The 20,439-nt window shown below is 35.5% G+C and overlaps 1 protein-coding gene across 3 annotated transcripts; it reads left to right on the top strand.

Moving 5' to 3' along the window:
• Nucleotides 1-100: 100 nt before the first annotated feature.
• Nucleotides 101-20,326, top strand: GCG (glucagon). 3 transcript variants are annotated; one of them, XM_064514856.1, is made up of 8 exons: nt 101-2,244; nt 4,439-4,613; nt 13,237-13,337; nt 13,731-13,892; nt 14,719-14,772; nt 16,396-16,533; nt 18,693-18,836; nt 19,819-20,326. In XM_064514856.1, the coding sequence occupies exons 3-8, from the start codon at nt 13,240-13,242 to the stop codon at nt 19,841-19,843; spliced, it is 621 nt and encodes a 206-aa protein (XP_064370926.1). In that variant the 5' UTR covers nt 101-2,244; nt 4,439-4,613; nt 13,237-13,239; the 3' UTR covers nt 19,844-20,326. The 3 variants fall into 3 exon arrangements, with proteins under 3 accessions (XP_064370926.1, XP_025950261.1, XP_064370925.1); XM_026094476.2 differs by lacking the exon at nt 4,439-4,613; XM_064514855.1 differs by lacking the exons at nt 101-2,244; nt 4,439-4,613 and adding an exon at nt 7,612-7,813.
• The last annotated feature ends 113 nt before the right edge of the window (nt 20,327-20,439 follow it).

Below are 20,439 nucleotides of genomic sequence, written 5' to 3'. Positions count from 1 at the left end.
ATTCTGCATTGCAAAGATAGGTGGTCCATCGAGAAGGCATACTGCCAAATGAATATGCTTGGGTTTGTTAGCTACAACTATAAAATGGGCAAGGACCAAGAAAGCAGTGCAAGTACCTAATTAGCATGCTAACAACAACCAGTTTCTCAAAATGTGTTTTTATTTCCAATTTCTTGGAAAGAATCCAAGTAGAGATAGGAACACACAATATTTGAAACTGAAGTTTGGGTAATTATCCGGAGTATTGAATGCTGTGTTCAAATTTTGTTCATCTCTTATTTGAAACCCTGAGTCTGCAAAACTCTGTGTTCAGGTTTAAATATAGAAGCAGGACATTCAACACAGGTATTTTATCTCAGTATTCTTTCTGCCTGTATTAAGAATTTGTGAGCCATTATTATTCTCTTTTTAATCTGTAATTGTCACCTCAGCACTTCAAATTGAATCTCAATGCCATTCATCCCGTATAGGGAAGGAAAGGATCAAAGGATCATGCAGGCTTTCTTTGCTTTGTTTCTAGTGAAACTATTTTAGGGAGTCTTTTAAGAAAGCTAGAGGCTAGTAATTACTGGAATACATATATTAATTTGATTAGTAATTAAATCAGCCCTGTCATAATGTAAGAATGTGAACAAGGTAATTGGCAAGAGACTCACTGTAGATGAGATGATTCTATGGTCACGTGTTTAGAAAATCCGGAGTTACCCTACTGCATTAGAACTGTGCTCTGTCTAAGGCAGTATCTCATCTCTGCTATTAGCCAGTGAAAGTATAAAATAACCTGAAAAAGACTGTGGAGTTACCTTCCCATAAGAAAGCTGCTTCCTTACTCACAGTCAGAAATTGGTTGCTGCTTCTCTGTGGAAAAGCAAGGGATTTCATTTGACCCTCTTGATAAAAACACAGGGTTTAGCCAAAAGCATTAAAATGTGGAAGTGACTTGCTATGTAACAGCTTCCTTTGTTTTGTTAATGGCACTATCAAATCTGATTTTCTGAACATGAGAACATTCCTCAGACACATCTTTATGTAAATGTAGTTGCCAAGCTGTTTGTAATGGTTAAATTATACTTTCATGGGAACTCTTCAGAAAATATTCAATTAGTTCAGGTTTTTTTGGAAACGCTGCCAATTATGTGACGTTAATGAGCTTTTTGTTGGTAATGTAATTAAAATTCAACTGCTATAATGCTTAAAGGAAAAAATGATAGCTCTAAGAAAGTTAACATTAAAATAAGCAAATATAACACAAAGTAGGGCTAATTTGATGCTGATTATATGGTTCTCTGTGCATTTGCTGCAAACAACTATGCTCTCAGTAATGTGGTGATTTTACGAATAAGGAATACAATTCAGTTGAAATTACTGAGATTTAATTCTTAATTTGGTTATACTGATACAATGCCACAGAAACCACTGCAGAACTGAAGAGAAAGAGTGGAAAATCCAGCTCTTCTTATACCAGATGTTTAAAGATTTCAGACATCTGAATATGTTGATGGGTAGAGCAATTTTCAAAATGTACAGTAGCAATCTCTCATTTATGTCAATAAATCAGGTGCTCTTTAGGTTCTTAATTCTGGTTGAAAACAGAGAATTTCTGCACCTTTAAATTTCTGCACCTTTGTTTTTATTTATGCATTTGAGAAGCCTATAAGCTCTGGAAATTTGGACAGATAAGTTGGCCCTTCATGGATTCTGTAAGTAATAAAGTGATGCAGTGAGTTGTTCACACCCTGCCTACAGGTCTGTTGCCAAAAGCATCTGGAAGTATTTGAGGTAATGGACATTTCAGGAAAATGTGACAGATAAAATAATGGAAGGTACCTCTTTTCCAAGCGATGCATTAGTTTCGTTTCATCATTAATCCACCCTTACGTCTATTTCCTGAGGCAATCAGAGTGCACATCTTCCAAACTCTCTACTATTAATCTTGACTTGCCGGAAGCAGTTTTGGAGACAAACCATGAAAAAAGAAGTGCATCATGCTGCTGTCAGTTTTGCTTCATTGTTTTTCATGTTGTTAATTTATGTGCCTTACACAGTGTTCTTGCAGAAGAATGGGAATATGTCTTCAGCAGAGTGTGACATTTAACTGAGTTGCTGGAATAATGTCTAACCTGCAAGATGTGTGACTGAGCAACCATGTATTTTGATGACTTTGGGAAAATGTCCTAGAATGCTGTGTCAAAAACCTCTACAAACATAAGCAATATCAAAGTTGCTGGCTTGTGCTAAGAACAGGTAACTATGCAGTCATTCATTAGCAATGGTGCAGAGCACTACTTAACTACCATAACTCTTTCCATTCTGCATTGCTGTCTACAGTCACAATCCAGGTATAATCATTTGCACAGACACTTCACAGGACACTTATTTGCTCCTTCCCTTTTTAATCTAGCTTACAGTATTTAAGTACAGTTCTGTAACAGAGCTTCAACAGAGTTCAAGCTGAAAGGGATTGTCCTGAGGCATCAAGCTGAAGCTGTGTCTAACAAAAATACATTTAGGGGTCGGTCTTATATGAGTACAGAGTCTATATCTGTGCTGCAAACATAAGAGTATGGTATGTAAAAGTCAACACTGGAACACAACTTTGAAATTAAGAAACGTTAGCTTTTATGACAAGATTTTCTAAGCAGATCAGTGAGAGTCCCCAAAGTTTTGTTTCTCACCTTTGACCACTTTAAAGGATATGGTTTTAAGAAAATGCTAAGCTCTCCCCCCTTTTCTTTTCCCTTTTGATTAAGCATATCGCACCTGAGATACCCAAAAATACCACTTCAGACACTGAAACTTAGTCTTCAAATATCTGTCCTTTAAAAAAGGTGTATAAGCTTCTGAAGATGGGACATTGGTATTTGATTTGAATAAAGTAGACAGGGCCTTGAGAAATAGGCACAGATACTGTTGTTTACACGCCTATTTTCACATTAATCCCATTTAACTTTTACAAAATACAACTAGAGCTGCAAAAGCAAAATCTGTTTTTTTCCAGGAGCTGAAGTGTATATAAATAATAGCAGAACCACTGGCTCCACTCCAAACCATCAATGTGCCAACCTCAATTTCCATCATGTATCTCACTCATGCTATGGGAGTTGTATGTATCAGTGAACATGTATCAATGCAACAATGAATGTATCAATGCAATCCTCATACTTCAAACATGAAACTACATGCGCTGCTTCACTTGGGATTAGTACAGTTGCAAAGAAGATAAGGTCTGGAGAGAAAACAGCCTTAGAAGAAGACCAGGTGTAACTCCAGCCAGGCTCCAGATCATGGTTCATGTTATACTCATTTTACTCAGACATCAAGTCAAATTCAGACTATATTCAATATTTTCCAGTTTGCCAGTCAGTTCCAATTACAAGGCACAGCTGTTTATTACATTTTATAGAGTCATTTGAATGCTCTGTATTTAATCTGAATAATTCATAGTATTTGCTAAGAACATTTGGTATTACTTTCAATTACGAACATTGTCTTCTGAAAATGTAAAGTAACTAGTACACACTTGGCCAGCTCTTTTGCTTGCGCAAATTGATGCAGCTCCATTGACTTCAAATGGAACAATTCCAATTTGTATCAGTAGACAACGTGGGCTGCTACATAGTTGCAATAGCTCTGTTTCCTAAGGTACAAACCCATAGACATCCATGGCAGTGAGCATGGGATGGCGTGCTCTGGAAAGGCTTAGAGACCCTGGCCCTAACCTGATCCTCCATCTCAGAGCGCCACTCTTGCTCTCCAAAGTGTAGTCATGGAGTTGCACGCATACATTTACACACATTTATTTGTGCTATATACATATTTATACATGTATGTGTGCAACATGTATGATATATATATTATATGTTTATACATATGTGTAACATACATGTGTTGCACTAATTCCCAGAAGGGGAATGCTGGCCTCTTTTGACTGACTGTCATACAGCAAGAATAGGAAAATTAAAAGGGCTGCACAGCCCAACCTGTGAACTTACGGTTGAGGAGGCGAGGGGGAGAAGAATGCCTTCAGTGCGATGTAAGAAAGCAAAGGGGGTGGGCCTGTAGTCATACCCCAAGATACATCTTCCCCCTTCCTGTGTTCTTTATATATGTAATGGCAGGAAAATGTTGAAAGTTTTTTTTACTTTTTTAAAGCATTTGTTTTCTTTTTTTACTTTAAAAAGCCCACAACTTCCTAATTCATTAAAAAGTTAAATTTTTAAAATTGTTTAAACTAAGATATTTTTTTCCTAAGAGAAACTTCCTTGAAAAAGTTTGACATACAGGGAATGTTAGCCAGTTATAACAAATACATTCACCCTGTTTTTCTGAAAAAACAAAATATGACAGCTGGAATTGTCACTGTCAGAGCAATAGGTTGAGCATGGAGCAGTATCAAGAACTCACTTCTCATTTTACATCTTCTGGACTTTTTCCACAGATATCTGGTCCAGTGAGTGCAGTATGCTGTCTCTAATAGCAGCCATTACCTGCTACTGAGATGATAGTGCAGGAAACTTTGATCACCTCCAAATTCAGTAAATTCAAGATGCTTATTTTTCAGTGTGTCCAGATGACAAATGGAAAGCATTAAGATGCAGCTTGCCAGAAGATAGGTAAGGCAGATCACTTTCAGGTTCTGTCTCTTAGTCTTACTCAGCTGAAGCGCTGTCTCATATGTGAACTGTAATACAAAGGAGAGAGGGGTTGCCCTTAACTTTTAACAACTGCCATGTAACTGTTGTATTTTATAATGTGAGAGAAAAAAAAGCAGCATACAAGATGTGTACACACGCATGTTTCATGCACTCATTACAGTTCTCTACTTCTGTTTGGCATGATGAGCTCTTGTTTGCTGTGCTGTTAAAACATATATTACTGTATATTCAGTTATGGCAACTGAGGAGTGCATGGATCTTGATGGCAGTTAACTTCTTTCCTGTACTTTTTATTGTCTGTGTATCACTTGAAAAACAAATAATCAGACAGTCACCTTCTAGATGCTAGATGACCTCCTAGATGATGCAGCCTGTGTAACAACCTGCCTAACCAGGTGCACTGAGCTGCTGTGTCTCATACTTTTTTCCTGTAATCATCCTACCATAAACAAGGAACTTTATTTGACACAAGAAAATAAATAGAGCTAAACAAAAAGAAAAGAACTGCCTGTTTCCTAGAAGAGATGATATGGTCTTACATTCTATATTGCTTGTTTAGAATAGTTATGTATCTTTAACTCAACATGCAATTAGATACTGTCAGTAATAACCCATTTCAACAAGGCTATGCATGGCATCCTGATGCACAAAAGGGCTAAACGGCCCGTTGATCACCATCTGCTGTCCTGTCGGGGTACTGCAGAGCTGTGAGCGGGCCTTCTCCCGCAGAAGCAGCAAAGATGCTATGCCTCCTAATACTTAAGGCTGGAGTTACTTACATTTAATGTATGATTTTGCACCCCATATATAATGCTCATAAAGTGTAAACCAAAAGTAGATTTAAAAATACTTTTGAGATAAAGAAGACAAAGTATCTCAGTGAAGTTGGAATCTCATGAAGATATGTAGATTTGGGGTTTAAGGTTGTTTCCAAGCGTATTTTAGCTCCTTTGGCACCATGGCTTAGATATTACACAGCTGTTAGCCCTAGGGAAGGTTGGCATATGGAGACAGTAATACTGGCAGTATCGGTGGGTTATTTCAAACAGAAGTCTGAAAAGCCACGTTTGGTACATATGTATATGAGTATGTATATGTTATGCTAACCCATGACTGGGAATACATGGCTTTGAACAGATGGGGGAGAGTGCAAAATACAGTAAGGGGCAGGGAGGAGAAGAGGAAGATAGAGGGAGATGTGGATTAGAGGGAAAAGGAAGGAGCAATTAAAAAGGAGACTGACAGTAGGAGAAAGTAAGGCTGAAGGTATAAAGGGGAGACAGGGATGTGAGGAACAGAAGCTACGCTCTTCAGTTTTCAACAGCAGCATTAGTAGTCACTTGCATTTTAGCTAGAAATGACGAAAACGGAACGTGAATATTAGTAGATGGATCCAAGAGCAAAGAAAAATTATACTAACAGAAAAATTAAAATTGATCATGTGGACTGTGTAATGAGACTTACTGTTTCCCTATGCACGTACTGTGATACCACAGCATGATATTTAGGGTAGAGCTCTAGGAAGTATCCATTAAATTTTTTTTGTCACTCTAATACTAGGGTTATTAAGCCAGCATCTGGCTTATACACTGCCTCAGTGGTGTCATGCGGGCTACACTAGTCTCTCTGTGGTCAGTCAGCAGAAAATTACCTCAGTGAAGAAGGTTTTCTGCTGATATCAGGGCGTAGTATTAGGGGAAATAAGAGGGTTTGCTTAATGTATATGCTTTGTGCCACAAATTAGACCATTGGCCCCTCCATGCTGGAGCACAGGCTATCGCTTATGTTTAGTGAGATATCCACTGTGATCCCAGACCCTTCCCTCTACTGAGTAGAACTGAAACTCAGGGTGGCATCTTTCATATTTAATATCTCTCCTGGACTACTTCATCCCTTACTTATGTAATAATCATATTTCATTTGTTTGTGCCCTTTTGCATTTTACCAAGAATTATTATGATGTATATGATGACATGAAGTCTGTAGAAGAAAACTTTTCCAGGAATTCCTTGAAGGGTATATCTCACTTTGTTGCTGCAAAGATGGGATAAAATACCCCAGACTCGGGAAAAAATATTCCAGATTAGCAGATTTGTATGGATTACTTCAGCTGCCAGGGCCATCAACAAAGAAGCTTTGTATCTCTCTCCCTCTCTCCTACCTTTGGTCACCAGATGGCTGAATCTAGTCTTCTTTGGCAATGCTGCTCCATCACAGCTGTGCAATTGCCCCCATTACTGAATATTTTAGGACCTTGACAATAGTTTTATAGAACATACACAGCTATAAAACTCAAGTCTATATATTTCTTTTAATTTCCTTGTAGGGAACAGAGATGTGTGAGCAAAGGGCTTTATCTTTGTATAAATCTGTAGGCCACAGTGTGAAACTCAATTTATAATGAATGCTTAGCATACTGTTCTCAAGTGAATATGAATTTTCATACAGCAGAACTTACAAAGTTGGCATATTACATCTAGGACAATCAAATCTGTTAAATTTGACCAGTGCTAGATTTTGCATAATGGGTAACCATCATTGCAGTATTTCCCATCTTTTCATGTTCATTATATTGGCACAAGATTACTTGAGGAATTAATCGAGGACTTTGAGGGAGTTGTGCTGGTTATTGTTACAGTGTATTAAATTTATAAAACTTAATGTAAAATTGTTTGATGAAGCTGACATTATAAATGCCAATAGGGCCAGGATTTTGCTGTATACGAAATGTTAAATGTGGCAAATCAGAAGTTGGAGAAATTGTTGCCTTAATCCCAAGCACCTTTAGCCAACTGTTTATCATCCTAATGCCCTTCTGTTTGATATTTACTTCTTTGGACATTGCTACCTCACTCCTTTTGCAAATCCATGTTAGCACTGATGTCATAAAGTAAGCAGAATGAATGTGTGAAATTGCTTGTAAAATTATCAAATGAAATGAATAGCAAATATGATGACTTTTTTTTTAAGTTGAATAAGGAAACTGTCAGCAATGATACACTCTCATATTGCTTACTAGAGCTGAACAGTATATATATAAGGCTGTGCAAGAGAGGCAGCTAGGCAGAACTCAGGATCCTCAAGGCTTCCCATAGTTCCAGAAGAGAGAGTAGCAGATCCTTCTTCAGCTGCTACGTATCACTTGAAAGTATTGGAAGGTAAGATTTATATGAACTACTAGGTAGAGTTTGTTTGAGAAGGCTGAGTGCATTGTCTGAATTGTGTTCTTCAAAGTTTGCAATACAGGCACAAGATCTTTCAATATATTGGTGTTTTCTTTTGCAATTATAGTGACTGATGTTTGGAGTTAGTGACTAGCCGTCATAATTTAAATCTTTTTTAGTCTATTCAATTAGTCCAACAGAGAATGATCCCAAAATGGCAAATCAACTGTTAGGGTTACAGAAGCAATTGAAAGAAGCAAGATTAAACATGAGATCATGAAAGACATGCATTGTAGTCAAAATCTAAATGTGAGATAAATAATTATTGATTTTTAAATTTTTACCTGCTTTAGAGTTATTTAATAAGTCTGATTTTAAAAATTAGATTCAGTCCATATAGATACTTCCTCAATATAATCAACAAGGATTAAATTAGTAGAATGCATACAAAATAAGTAGGTTTCTGTGGACAATCATTTAAAACTGTCCAAGACAGATTGCCACTCCATTGCCCTACCTTTATATTAGTTTGTCTCAAGCAACTGTTATTTTCGTATCACTGTAGGTTCTGAACTAGAAATTTTATAGCATGTAATAAAAATTAAAACCTTTCCGTAGTTACTGTGATTATTGCATAAAATTTAATTCAGATTTCTGTCCTACTGCAGAATGCCGTAGACTAGAACCATTATATTTCACAGAACTTTCCAGAAGGCATTTTATAGTATTGTATGTACATTTGAAGTAAAGTATACATATACACTGAGAAAGCAATCTATTAATAATTTGAAATAATTGCCATCTGCAAACATTGCCATATCAACATAAACCTATTTTTTCCTCTTATATTTTCATTTCTTATTCTTTCATTTTATTTTTTAAATATCCCTTCTTTTATTGAGGTAGGTCCACAGTTTGTATTTTTAAACTGGAAATGGACCCAAATATGTCTTTTGAAAGGTTCTTTGTTTTAAACTCATTGAGATTAAGCTAGTACAGATTGCACACAGTGTACAAAGACATCTGCAGTAAAATATATTGGAAAAGTTAGCAAAATCAAGTATATCAAGGAAATAATATTCCTTTCTAATTTCAAATGCAAAATAAACATCACAAGAGTCAATATTTTCAGCACTAAAATTTTCTGATCAATATTTGAGAAACATATCTGTTACAAACTTTCTTGTGGTACAAATTCAGTTATGCTATGTTTTTCATCTCCAGTCAAAAAGAAATTAGAAACATTTCCATTAGCCTAACAAGCATAGAACCAAAAATTTTCATTTAAGATCAGCCTTAGTTTTCTAGCACCTTGGCAATGAGATTGCATGTTTTTTTTCCGTATGTCCTAGTGACCTAAACTATTTGAAGCAAATAAAACCTTTCTTCTGATATGGAAATTAATTAATTAACAGGAATAAACTAAACTAATATTCTTTTGCTGATCATCTCTTTTTCTCTACAAAATGTTTTTGTGTGCCCAATAATAAAATAACAATTTACTCATTAAATACTGTAGTTTCTTTAACTTATAGAAAACAAATAGCTGTTGCTAGTGTGGGTTACCAACAGCAATATGAAACATTGAGCATACAAAACTGATTCTAAACTTTAACAGAACATATTTGACAGAAGTTTAATAACTGGGCAGTACTTTTCAAAAATGCTTGTTTTACCATTGTCAGGACTGTCCATCCTGAAAATTGTATTAATTTCGAAAAAGTGCATTTATACATCTCTCCTTTTACCAGTCTCCCCAGATTTTGATTCTAAAAAATTTAGACAGAAGCTAAACATACATTTAATGTTAAACATTTTCTTAGTTGTAATATAGCCAATGGGACTGTTCACATCTGAAAGCTGTCTAGGACTGGGGCATAAGGGTTAGGTCCAAGACATACTGAAATCACTGAAAATCTGTTTCCTAATTGCAACGGGCTTTGAATGTATATTTATGAATTTTATATACTAGAACAATGTTTGGTGTCTGATATTATTTAAAACAGACTGGATTTAATGACTAGGCTATTTCTTTCATTCCAGCTCACTAACTTTAGTTTATGCCGAAACTGCATCATGATTTAACAATACCAGAGTCAGCTGTAAACAATCTAGCTTGTTTTGTTAGTTATTCAGCTTACTGAAAAGTGTACCAAATTGCAAATGTACCATTAAGCACGACAAATTAACCTATGCGTGGTGCAATAGCCAGACTCCATTTGGTGTCTAGGTTAACTTGTTTACAGCTAAATCAGCTAGTATGGGTGTCACTACGTTCCAGTGAAAGCAGTCCTATGACCACAACGGAGATGTCTCTCAAAGAATAAGGCAGGTTTTGTCCTGTTGTCCTAAACCTTTGAAATGTGAAATGATGCATTCTTTGAGATAAACATTGGATGTCAGTGTTGCACCACCAAATTACAGCTCCAAAGGAAACAGTGAAAAGAGTCTAATACTATAGTTAGGATTATAAACAGGGTTGAATGCTTCCATGGCCATTCCAAATATCGTATTTGTTTGTACTAAAGGCAGGGTATGATGAGGTGTAGGAATCAAATTTCATGTATTAAGGCATTACAGAAGCCAGAAAAGCATTAGTTACTCCATACACACCATCAAAAAATGAGCAGTACTAGCAATGGCTTCTAGTGGAGACAGAAAAATGGACTCCATCACTTAATGGTGCAATCTACCAGAAGATCTTGTATTCATCAAATAATTTTCCTGGTTTTGCCTAAGATTGGACTTAACTATTTTGATTCTAACATTGAGGTATTATAGTATAGCATTTAGATTCCATTAAGATCCATTAAGATTCTCTTAAACATTAGGCCTCACAAAATACCAGCAGCAATATATTCTTCCTAACTATTGCGAAAATGCCCACCGAGCTGTTAATCGCAGGGAGCAAACCTTGTGTAAATTATTATAGATTCATAGAATGGAGTTACAGTTTATACCAGCTGAGATCTACCATAAGGCATGTTCCAGTTTCATGTATGCTTAATTCCTCCAGCTTCCCCTACAGTACATGACATGGTAGGCCACATGTGGTAAGTACATACTCTCTAGCAATCATTGCTCTAACCAAAAATTTATATATTTCTCTTTGGAAAAATAAAACCTCATCATGGCAGCCTGAATTACTGAATGTTTTTATTTATTTATAACATATATAAGCAGGGTATTTAATGAAGCTTACTACAAGCTAATCATGAACTATTTATAGTAAAATTGCTACATTATCCACTCAGAGGCTTCAGTTAGATTGCTGGGTTCGAGAGAATATTCAATTTGGTTACTTTTAATCTCCAACTGTAAGTCATTCCATAACTGAGGGGAGAAACAGAAAGATTCCAGAAAAAGTCTGCTCTGAAACTGGGGGAGAATACTGGAGCAGAGCAGAACCCCTACAGCAGCAAGGCTTTTCATGCAGGAGTAGGCTTTTTTGGAGGTGTTAATATAGCCCTGCATTTGCACTGCTCAGTGCAGAGCCAACTGAATCCCAAGACAGAGAAATCTGCACCTTCTTTACACACCATTCCTTCAAAACTTTGATTTGGCTTCCTCCAGGCCATAGTATATTTAAATTCAGCCTATTGTGGCAAGGTATTGCAATAGAGAATAGGTATGTTTTCTCTCAGACTGCCTTATTTTATAATTCATTTAATTTAAATAAATAAAATCAGTGGAGTTGGAGGATGGAAATTCATGCAGATTAAATTTAGTGTGGCGGGTGTCTTTTGGCTGGGTCTTACTTTGCCACCTACCACTTTATTTCAGTGCACTCATCTTTCCTATCTCCCTTTGTATTTCAGATTGTAATATAAACTTCCATAGAAATTTTTCATGGATGGCAGAATGGCTCTTTCATATGCACAAACAAATATCAGTGAAGTGCATGATGAAATAATTCCAGTGACATTTTTACTGATGTGGACTCATTGCAACTTCTGTTGCTTTACAGCAGATTAATATTGTGATCTGTACTGATTTTAAAGTTTGAATGAATGAGCATTCAATGCTCAGCATTCAATGAATGAGCTTTTATTCATTGAATGAATGACATAGTTATTTGTCACAGTCAAAAGCGCATAACCAAATTTGAAATTAATTTCCTTTTCTATACATTTATTCCATAAAGTAAATGATTCAAAACAATTAACAATAAAGAATATATAGTGGGCGATTTTTTAAGTAGATTCCCTCTCATCTCCATTCATATAGATGTCCTCACTGCAAAGCACTTTTGAGTCTATTAGCCACTCATGCTCCTTCTTACATAGGGTTTTGTGAGCCCCAAATGATTAAGGTTTCTTTGTCCAACAGTGTTTGTCCTATAGGAGATTATGTGTCAACCGACTAATAACAATACATTAAATAATGAGAATCTTAGCACACATAATTAGGGGAATAGAGAATGTCTTACTCCTCTTGGTGACTTTCAGTAAAAGTTATAACTGAACTACTTGCATGAGTAATCAGTCACCAGTGCAAGTAAGGGAATCACAGCTTGGCTGTGAATCACCAGAAGTTTTGTACAGACTGTAATACTCTAATTTACATTGAATAACACATTAAAATTAGTGAGACTATTGAAGTTATTAAAGTGCTCATGATGAGGAAACATATAATGATCTCTTACATCATTGGAGCCAATAGAATGACCTAAAACAGTAAGAATTACACCTGGAAGCAAACATTTTCTGCCTTAATTTCTTAACATTAAGACAAAGTATATACCCATATGAGTGATGGACTGTAATGGAAGAGCTTAAACTGAAATAGAGTATTATATGAAAAGTGCAACAAGCAGAACTTGGCATATATGATATACATCATGAATTGTTAAGCTAGTGTATGGTTTGGGTTTTTTTCTGAATACTCACCTACTAATAAGACATTTATTCCAGAGGCCTACTGCTGCAGTATATGTTATTTCAAAACATTTTTTTAAAGGAGGGTAAAGAGTTGGAAGAAAAGAAAAAGTTGCTGATGTGACAGTATTCTCCACACAGATTTGCTTTGTTTTTCTCTAGTAAATAAGCTGGAAAAAAATAAAAGCCACACCAGTACCCTAGTTTTGCACTGACACAATATTATAAAAACAGATCTAGTACTTGCTACCAGTAGAACCCAGAACAAAGAAGATAAGGACCTTTATCCTACTATTACAAAGGAAACGGAGGTTGCAGTTCTCTGCGCTCACCTTGAAGTCTAGTAGTAAAGCCTAGGGCAGAGACAAGGTCTTCTAAATGCCTCCTCAAAGCACTGTGTAGTCTCCTTCCATCTACATAGGTTCTCAATACCTTCAAGTTTAGATCAACATTAAGGATGTTTCTTTATCGATATAATTGATTCTGATGTACATAAAGATGATCATATTTTTCTTTGTTGCCTTATTTGTGTTTTGACAGGCAATGAAAATGAAAACTGTTTATTTTACTGCTGGGCTGCTTTTAATGATAGTTCAAGGCAGCTGGCAAAATCCTCTTCAGGATACAGAGGAGAAATCAAGGTAAATACTTTAGATCAAACTTCTACAAACTCTTGGTGTGAACTTTGTTTTCTTAACATTCAAAGCAAAGCATACTATGACTTAATGTTAGCTTTTTTATACTATTATACAGTACTTAACCTACCACTAGAATTGGCAAAAGTTTTTAATATTGTGAAGTACAACACAGAAGTTTTTGGTTATCTCAAGCAATAGCTGACTTGGTTATCCAAGAAGACCTTGTAATTGTGCAGTATCTAATCTGCTATATTGATTCATTTTACCAGCCAGCTAATGATCAATGATAGGCCATTTGTTCTTACCTTGTCTGAGTATAAAATTATATTTCAAAAGGAAAGTCAATGCATTGTAGAATATACTGTAACCATTTAACAAGTTCTAAATTTTTCATAGATCATACAAAGCTTCCCAGTCTGAACCATTAGATGAATCTAGACAACTGAATGAAGTGAAACGTCATTCACAAGGCACATTCACCAGTGATTACAGCAAGTACTTGGACACTAGGCGAGCTCAGGATTTTGTGCAGTGGTTAATGAGTACTAAAAGAAATGGGTAAGCATTTTGGTCATATTGCTATAAATCTCCATATAGAAAAAACAACCAAAAATCTAGTATCTGATTGAATTCAGTTTGCTTGATTTCCGTTTCCCATTGCAGAACCACATTATAATCCTCAAATGAGTAAAGTGCTAAAGAATAATTTATGTATAGTGTTAATATGTTATTAGAAATGTGTATATATGCAAAATGAGTCAAAAGAATTTGGATAAATCAAGTGTAGTATCAGTATATTATCTGATATGCCATCTATCATGAGACTGTACCTCAGCCTCATTGAGACTTGAGAATTGTCTCAGTGAATGAAGCTCAATAGGAATAATGTATGTAAATGTACTGTGAAGGCCTAGGCTGCTGGGCTTTAATAAATCCTTTCTATCTACAGCTACTCTGATCGTGAGGCTTCATTTGTGAAAAGGGAGCTAAGGGTTAAACTTTGTTGGCCACTAGTTTACTGGTATCACAAGTATACTGTTAAGACATGAGTTTGCATGTGTTTTGAAGATATGCTTTGCTTAAACACAAGCTACCAAGCTGATAGCAACAGTAATTGCATGCAATTCTATGCCTTGTGTTATGGAGAAGATCTACCTACAGAGTCCATTAATCTATTATGTTAATGCTTTTAAATCCTGGTGAAAATCTTAAAATGTAAACTAAGAATTTCAGGATATTGTTAGCCCAAAAGTACAATATTCATCTTTCAGTCATGGTTGTTTATAATGATATTTAAATAATATCCAATAGAATATTATCAGCTCATGCATGCTCCACAATGTTCTGGTAATAACGATCTAATGATTGTGGAATTCTGCTACAGACAACAAGCACAGGAGGACAAAGAGAATGACGAATTCCCAGACCAGCTCTCAAGGTATTCTAATTGCCAGACTTGTTACTTGAAAAAGACTCAAGCTAGTTTTCTGTTAAGCAAGAAAGAAAATAGCTAGTGTTCTTTACAATGGTATCATTATCCAAGCAATATCTATCAAAATAAATTATTCTGCACCTACTTTTTACAAGTAAAGAATAAATGTCTCTATGTTAATTATTCCTGCAACTGTGTTCTATATCCAAGTGCAACTTGATTTCCAAAATGGCTTCACAGAATGCAACAGGATGAGAACAATAATTTTCAGGAGAAGACATTTTAAGTAATAAAGAAGTGGAGAGAACAAGATAAAAATGAAAACTTGATACAGAAGAAGGCTGAAGGAAAAAAATAGTCATTATGTTAAGGGAAAAGAAAACTACTAAGAAGACTCTAAGGAAGGGAAAATGGCCAGGCACCAAGATGGGGAGAACTGATAAAAGATGATCCAATGCTTAGTCCTCAGTACTCAGTTCTATTTTATACAAATTGTTCATAATAGAAAAGGAAATGGAGAACACAAAAGCTGCTGGACGCCAAAATTTTGCTTCCTGACAGTGTTTTGGGGAGGGGATGAGGGGCTGGAAATTTTGAACTAACAAAACAAAAATCCACTGAGTGGTTTTGCAAAACAGATTGAAATACCTATATTCATTCTTCCTTTTGTCAGAAATACCAAAGAGGGCAGCCTGGATCACAAAGATCTTTCTGTTCAAAACACTGTCAAAATCAGTACCAAATCTGTGCAATGTTTCAGCTTCAATGAAACAGCATATCTCAACAAAACTAACATTTCATCAAAAATGTTCCAAACAACTCTAGTTAGCATGCTGATGAAGAGTGCAGATGGTACTGAATTGGGAGGAATGGTGAAATCCCAAGAAGACAGAAAAATAATAGAAAGGGCTAGAGGCATTCAAAAATTGGGCAGAAAGTAGCTAATTCTGAAATACAAATGCAAGGGAAATTATCTGGGGAAAATATTCAAAAATACAAATGGCCAGTGCAATATAATTTTGCTTTGTATTGGAGAAAGAAGCACAACGGGGAAAAAGAAGGCAACTGTCTTTCTCTATAAGCTGCAGATGACCAGGTCTGAAATTGTTCCAAGATTATCACTTGGTCAGAATGATGGTTAAAAGAGTGTTCACAAAACAATCCAAAATGCAAAAGAAAGTAAAATCAAAAGGCATTAAGCTGGAACAGTTTGGCTGAGAAATTATGAAAATGAAGGCAGGAGGAGTGATTTAGTGGAAATATTTTGGTTGGCACAACAAGAGGTAACTAAAAGTAAGTATGTCTATAGAATACAACATAGTCTGTTGAGCAGAGCTAATTAATCTAGCAAAAGACCACTCCAGTGCAGCTATATTTGCCTTAAGCACCTGATCTAACTTGGTCAGAAATAGTTCAGGTATCTCTGCACAACTGTATATTGCATAGCACAGAAAATGCCTTCAGAATTTAAAAATGAAAATATTGGGAGTAATTTGAGAAGGAAAGAAATCCCTTTTTGCTAATAAGAAATGCTAGTCTGGTGGGAAATAGTAATTAATAAAGACAAAAAGAAGAGAAAAAATTTAAACAATAATACAGTCTGATCCTAGAGTATTGCTCTTCTTTCAGCAACGGGATCTCCAAGCGTCATGCTGAATTTGAGAGACATGCTGAGGGCACCTACACCAGTGATATCACCTCTTATTTGGAAGGTCAAGCTGCCAAAGAGTTCATTGCTTGGTTAGTGAATGGACGAGGAAGAAGAGAGTAAGAATCCATCCATTCCTATTATTAAATTTTGCCTTGCTTTTGGGGTTAGAAATCAAGTCTGTTGAAATCTTAATGTATATTTGATCATTCTTGCTGTACTTCATGTTTTTCTTTTGTAATAGAAGATATTGTGTGGGTGTTAGACTACCATTTTAAATTATTAAGTTCAAATACAGACTAAAACAAACCTGTTCAGCGTGCTGTTACACTCTGTAAGGTCAAGTTATATTTAAGATCAACACATCTAAAACTAAACCAGACCTTCCTCTCACTACCACCTTTCTGCCTTCACATAAAATCGCTTACAGTCTCCTTAACCACCATTGAGATGACTCGAGTCAGTGTCATCTTAAATTCCTTTCTCTTTTTTTCCCCTTTGCAGCCAATCTTTTCCCCTGCAATATTTCCAAAATTAAATTTTTGCTCTTGTCCCTGCCACCACAGCTGTACCCCATGCTTTGGTGACCATACCCAGCAGTTACTGATGACTGCTTTTCTTCTTCCTATCTTCCAGTCTCCCTAAGTTGCTGCTGCCAAAATAACCATCATTTCCTATAACCATGACATATTTTCCTTTCTAAGACACATCTACTTCTTTTGCTATGTTCGAGGTTCCCCAGACTCTGTGCTCCACTGTTTTGCCCTGTGCTTCTGATTTCTTTCATTCATAACTTGTTCTCCATACACTCATTGCAGATTTCTCAAACCTACTATTCTCTTCATCTGCTCTCTCATGACTTTATACCTTCCTTCATGATAGTCTTACACCTGGAACACCCTTACCTTTAATTTTCTCCAGGCACCTTCTATCTCATCATATTTCCAACTCTGCATGGCTTAGCAGCTGCACCATGCACAAGCACTCCCCCCCTTTTAACTGTTCTGTACTTGTTTGTGCCTTTAGACTGTAAGCTCTTCGGGGCAGGGATTTCAGTTCAGCCTCTGATTATATATTCTCCCAGTTGTAAAGTACTATGTAAGTTTCTCGCACTATATAAAATAATAAATAATGACAACAATAAAATATAATCTGTAAGACAAGATTGTGTGTTGTAGTCAAGGAAGAGTAAATAGGTAAAAGTAAACTATGGAAACAATGACTATTTCCTGAAAAAATAGAGTTAAATGAATAAGGTCAGCTATAAAGAGAGGGGAAAGGTTGAGTCACTTCATAGCGATGTTCAGATTTGCAGTTTTTTTTCTGTCATGCTTTATTTTCAAGAGCAGAAATAAGGTATTTTAGTATTTGTAAGAAAGAGAGATTACAACCTAGCTGTGATAAACTGAGTTTAGAAACCTAGATGGACAAGTAAATGTAGACTACCCTCCTGCTTCTTGATATTTAGTAGTATTTGCAGTCAAACTTTTGTATGGACTTGCCTGAAAGAGCTTAATTGCCATGCTAAATTACTGCATGAAAGGAACCATTCTGCCTGTCACTGGTCATGAAGCACAGTGTTCTTTAGTATCAGCCCACTTTACTGGAACTGATTAAAATCTCCCTATATTTGATGGGATGAAACAAGAGAGGAAAACTTTCTAAATCAGGCTCTTGGTACAATGGTTTTCCAGTGGTCAAAAAGGGACAGAGCCAAGAGTGAGGATCTGATTCAAAATTTAAAATGCTGATGTTGTAATAGGGTTATTTAAAAAAAAGAGTTACTGCTCTTAATGTCTAAATGTTTATGCAAAACAATTTTAAGCATGAAACTAAGACCTTGTATGTCCAATTAGAAGAGTAAAAAACTGTATAAAAATTTGGCTATAGTATTTTATAGTATTTTTTAAATAATGACTTAGAAAAGCTACTGTGAATTTCATTGTTGCCTAGTCCACTTGGCATAGAGGGTGCAGACTGAGGTATGTTTTTATATGTCTGGCTTTTTCAAACATGCTTGAGAGGAATTTAGGCTCACTTAAAGGAAAAGTCTCTACCTGGTAAAGGGAGACTTCTATCCTGCCTTCTATTATTTAAAAAATGCATCAGAAGGTGTTCTGATGTATATAATCTTATACTGAGCCATAACATCAGGATCAAACTTCCAATCCTTGCAACTACCAGAAACATACAGTGCATTAGATTCTATAAGGAAGCCCTTTTAAGCAGTTTGTTTATTTTGATCTACAAATTGTTTGATAATTTCTTCCCTTTGAAGTTTCCCAGAAAAAGCTCTTGTGGCCGAAGAAATGGGCCGAAGACATGCAGACGGCACTTTCACGAGTGATATCAACAAAATCCTTGATGACATGGCTGCCAAAGAGTTCTTAAAATGGCTGATTAACACAAAAGTTACCCAAAGGTGCTTGAATTTTGATCATGTTAATTCTTAATATACTGGGGGTTTAAATGTACTTGTCATACATAGAGAAAATACAGCTTATTTTTCTCTATTAACATATCTATAAATGTATTACAAACTTTATATTAGAGACAGTGCTGAACAAGGATAGCACACTATAAACAGAAATCATTCCAAATATAGTCTATATTTTGCATCAGTGGTGAACCTATTAGTTTGCTATTTAACTTGAGGGGAGTTTTGCCACTGAATGCTACTTGCATGAGCATTATAAAATCTGAAATATTTATTGGTAACATGATACTAAATCGATTATTTTTGAAGACCGTGATGTAAAAGACTGCCCTAAATTGTGGCTTGGAGTTAGGGAATAGGGTATTGTAATTGGAGTTCCTGATGGCTGACTATTTAAAAATCTCTGCTTTAGTTTGCCTATGCATAGGCAAATGTTGGAAAAACATTTTCTAACCAAGCTTTGTGAATGGGTTAAGAATTAAGGATTGTTTGTTAACATTAGCAAAAAGTTTCAAAAATAATAAAATGCTAACTAGAGACATATGTGGCCAGATTTTCCAGAATGTTGGATGCCCATTCTGAAAATTAGATTACTTTTAGTCTTTTGAAGATTGAAGCACCCAAAATCACTAGTTGATTTTGGAAATCTAAAACAACAAATACTATCTAAAAAAATTTGGAAGCTATAATTAAATTATAGTTTTGATTAGCATTTTCATGTTTTTGTGTTTGTTTGTAGTTCAGCACTGAAACAAATAATGTAAGGAAAACATCTATTAGAAACTATTAAAAAGCTTTTCCTTTAGAAATAATTGTGTCTTCAATCTGTTATTGAAGAGAGGCATTGAGGGGTTTGTGGAACTAACATCTGCTAACTCTTAACCAGAGAAAAATATGTTCTGCACATATTTCATAAATCTTAAGAAATTTATAAGGTGTCCTAATTACTGCTGCTTCTTTTTTCCAGGGACCTTTTGGGAGAATACCAGTAAAAAAACAAAATAAAAGTGGGATAAATGAAGATCTTCTTCACTGCATCAACTGCCAGCTATTAAGAGATTCTGAAATCTGTATTTTGTCATTTACTTTGGGTGTAGCATAAAGCTATGTCACCTTGCATGCCAGGAAATAATTGTACTATAGTTTAGTGTTGCCAAAGGATTATATGTGGAAAATCTCTTGTCTAAGGGACAGCCACCTTAATAGTTTTAAGACTATGAAAGTTCCACATCTTCATAATTTCCATTTATTAGAACCAAAATAAGTCCATTTACATTTAATCATGAAATTATTTTTCTATAAAGTTGACTTCTACATAGAAATGATTCGATCACCAATTATATGCATTATTTGTAAGGGGCTGGCAGTTACAAATGTCTGAGAAGTGAATATCCCTCTTGAAACCTTTGTTATAAAAAGGCTAAGCTTTAAGGATATTAAATGATAGCCTTAAATAAATTTTTTCAAGCTTCTTTTCTGTTGACTTTTTATGTGTATTCCCCTTGTGCCTGTCTGAAGCACTTCCTTTTATTTTATTCTAATATGTAGCGTTACTGAGAACTTTGAATTGGTTTGTTTGGAATGATAC

Source organism: Dromaius novaehollandiae, chromosome 7 (genome assembly GCF_036370855.1).
Source record: "Dromaius novaehollandiae isolate bDroNov1 chromosome 7, bDroNov1.hap1, whole genome shotgun sequence".
In the NCBI taxonomy this organism is placed as follows: domain Eukaryota; kingdom Metazoa; phylum Chordata; class Aves; order Casuariiformes; family Dromaiidae; genus Dromaius; species Dromaius novaehollandiae.
The sequence above is the reverse complement of the archived record's forward strand: the minus strand, read 5'-3'. Positions and strand labels throughout refer to the sequence as shown.

What these genes read in the sequence shown, in the direction of transcription:
- GCG (XM_026094476.2), top strand. Translation starts at nt 13,240, where the DNA reads ATGAAAATGAAAACTGTTTATTTTACTGCTGGGCTGCTTTTAATGATA. An exon ending in GATACAGAGGAGAAATCAAG is followed by an intron (nt 13,338 to 13,730) that starts GTAAATACTTTA and finishes AATTTTTCATAG; the next exon opens with ATCATACAAAGCTTCCCAGT. An exon ending in TTCCCAGACCAGCTCTCAAG is followed by an intron (nt 14,773 to 16,395) that starts GTATTCTAATTG and finishes CTCTTCTTTCAG; the next exon opens with CAACGGGATCTCCAAGCGTC.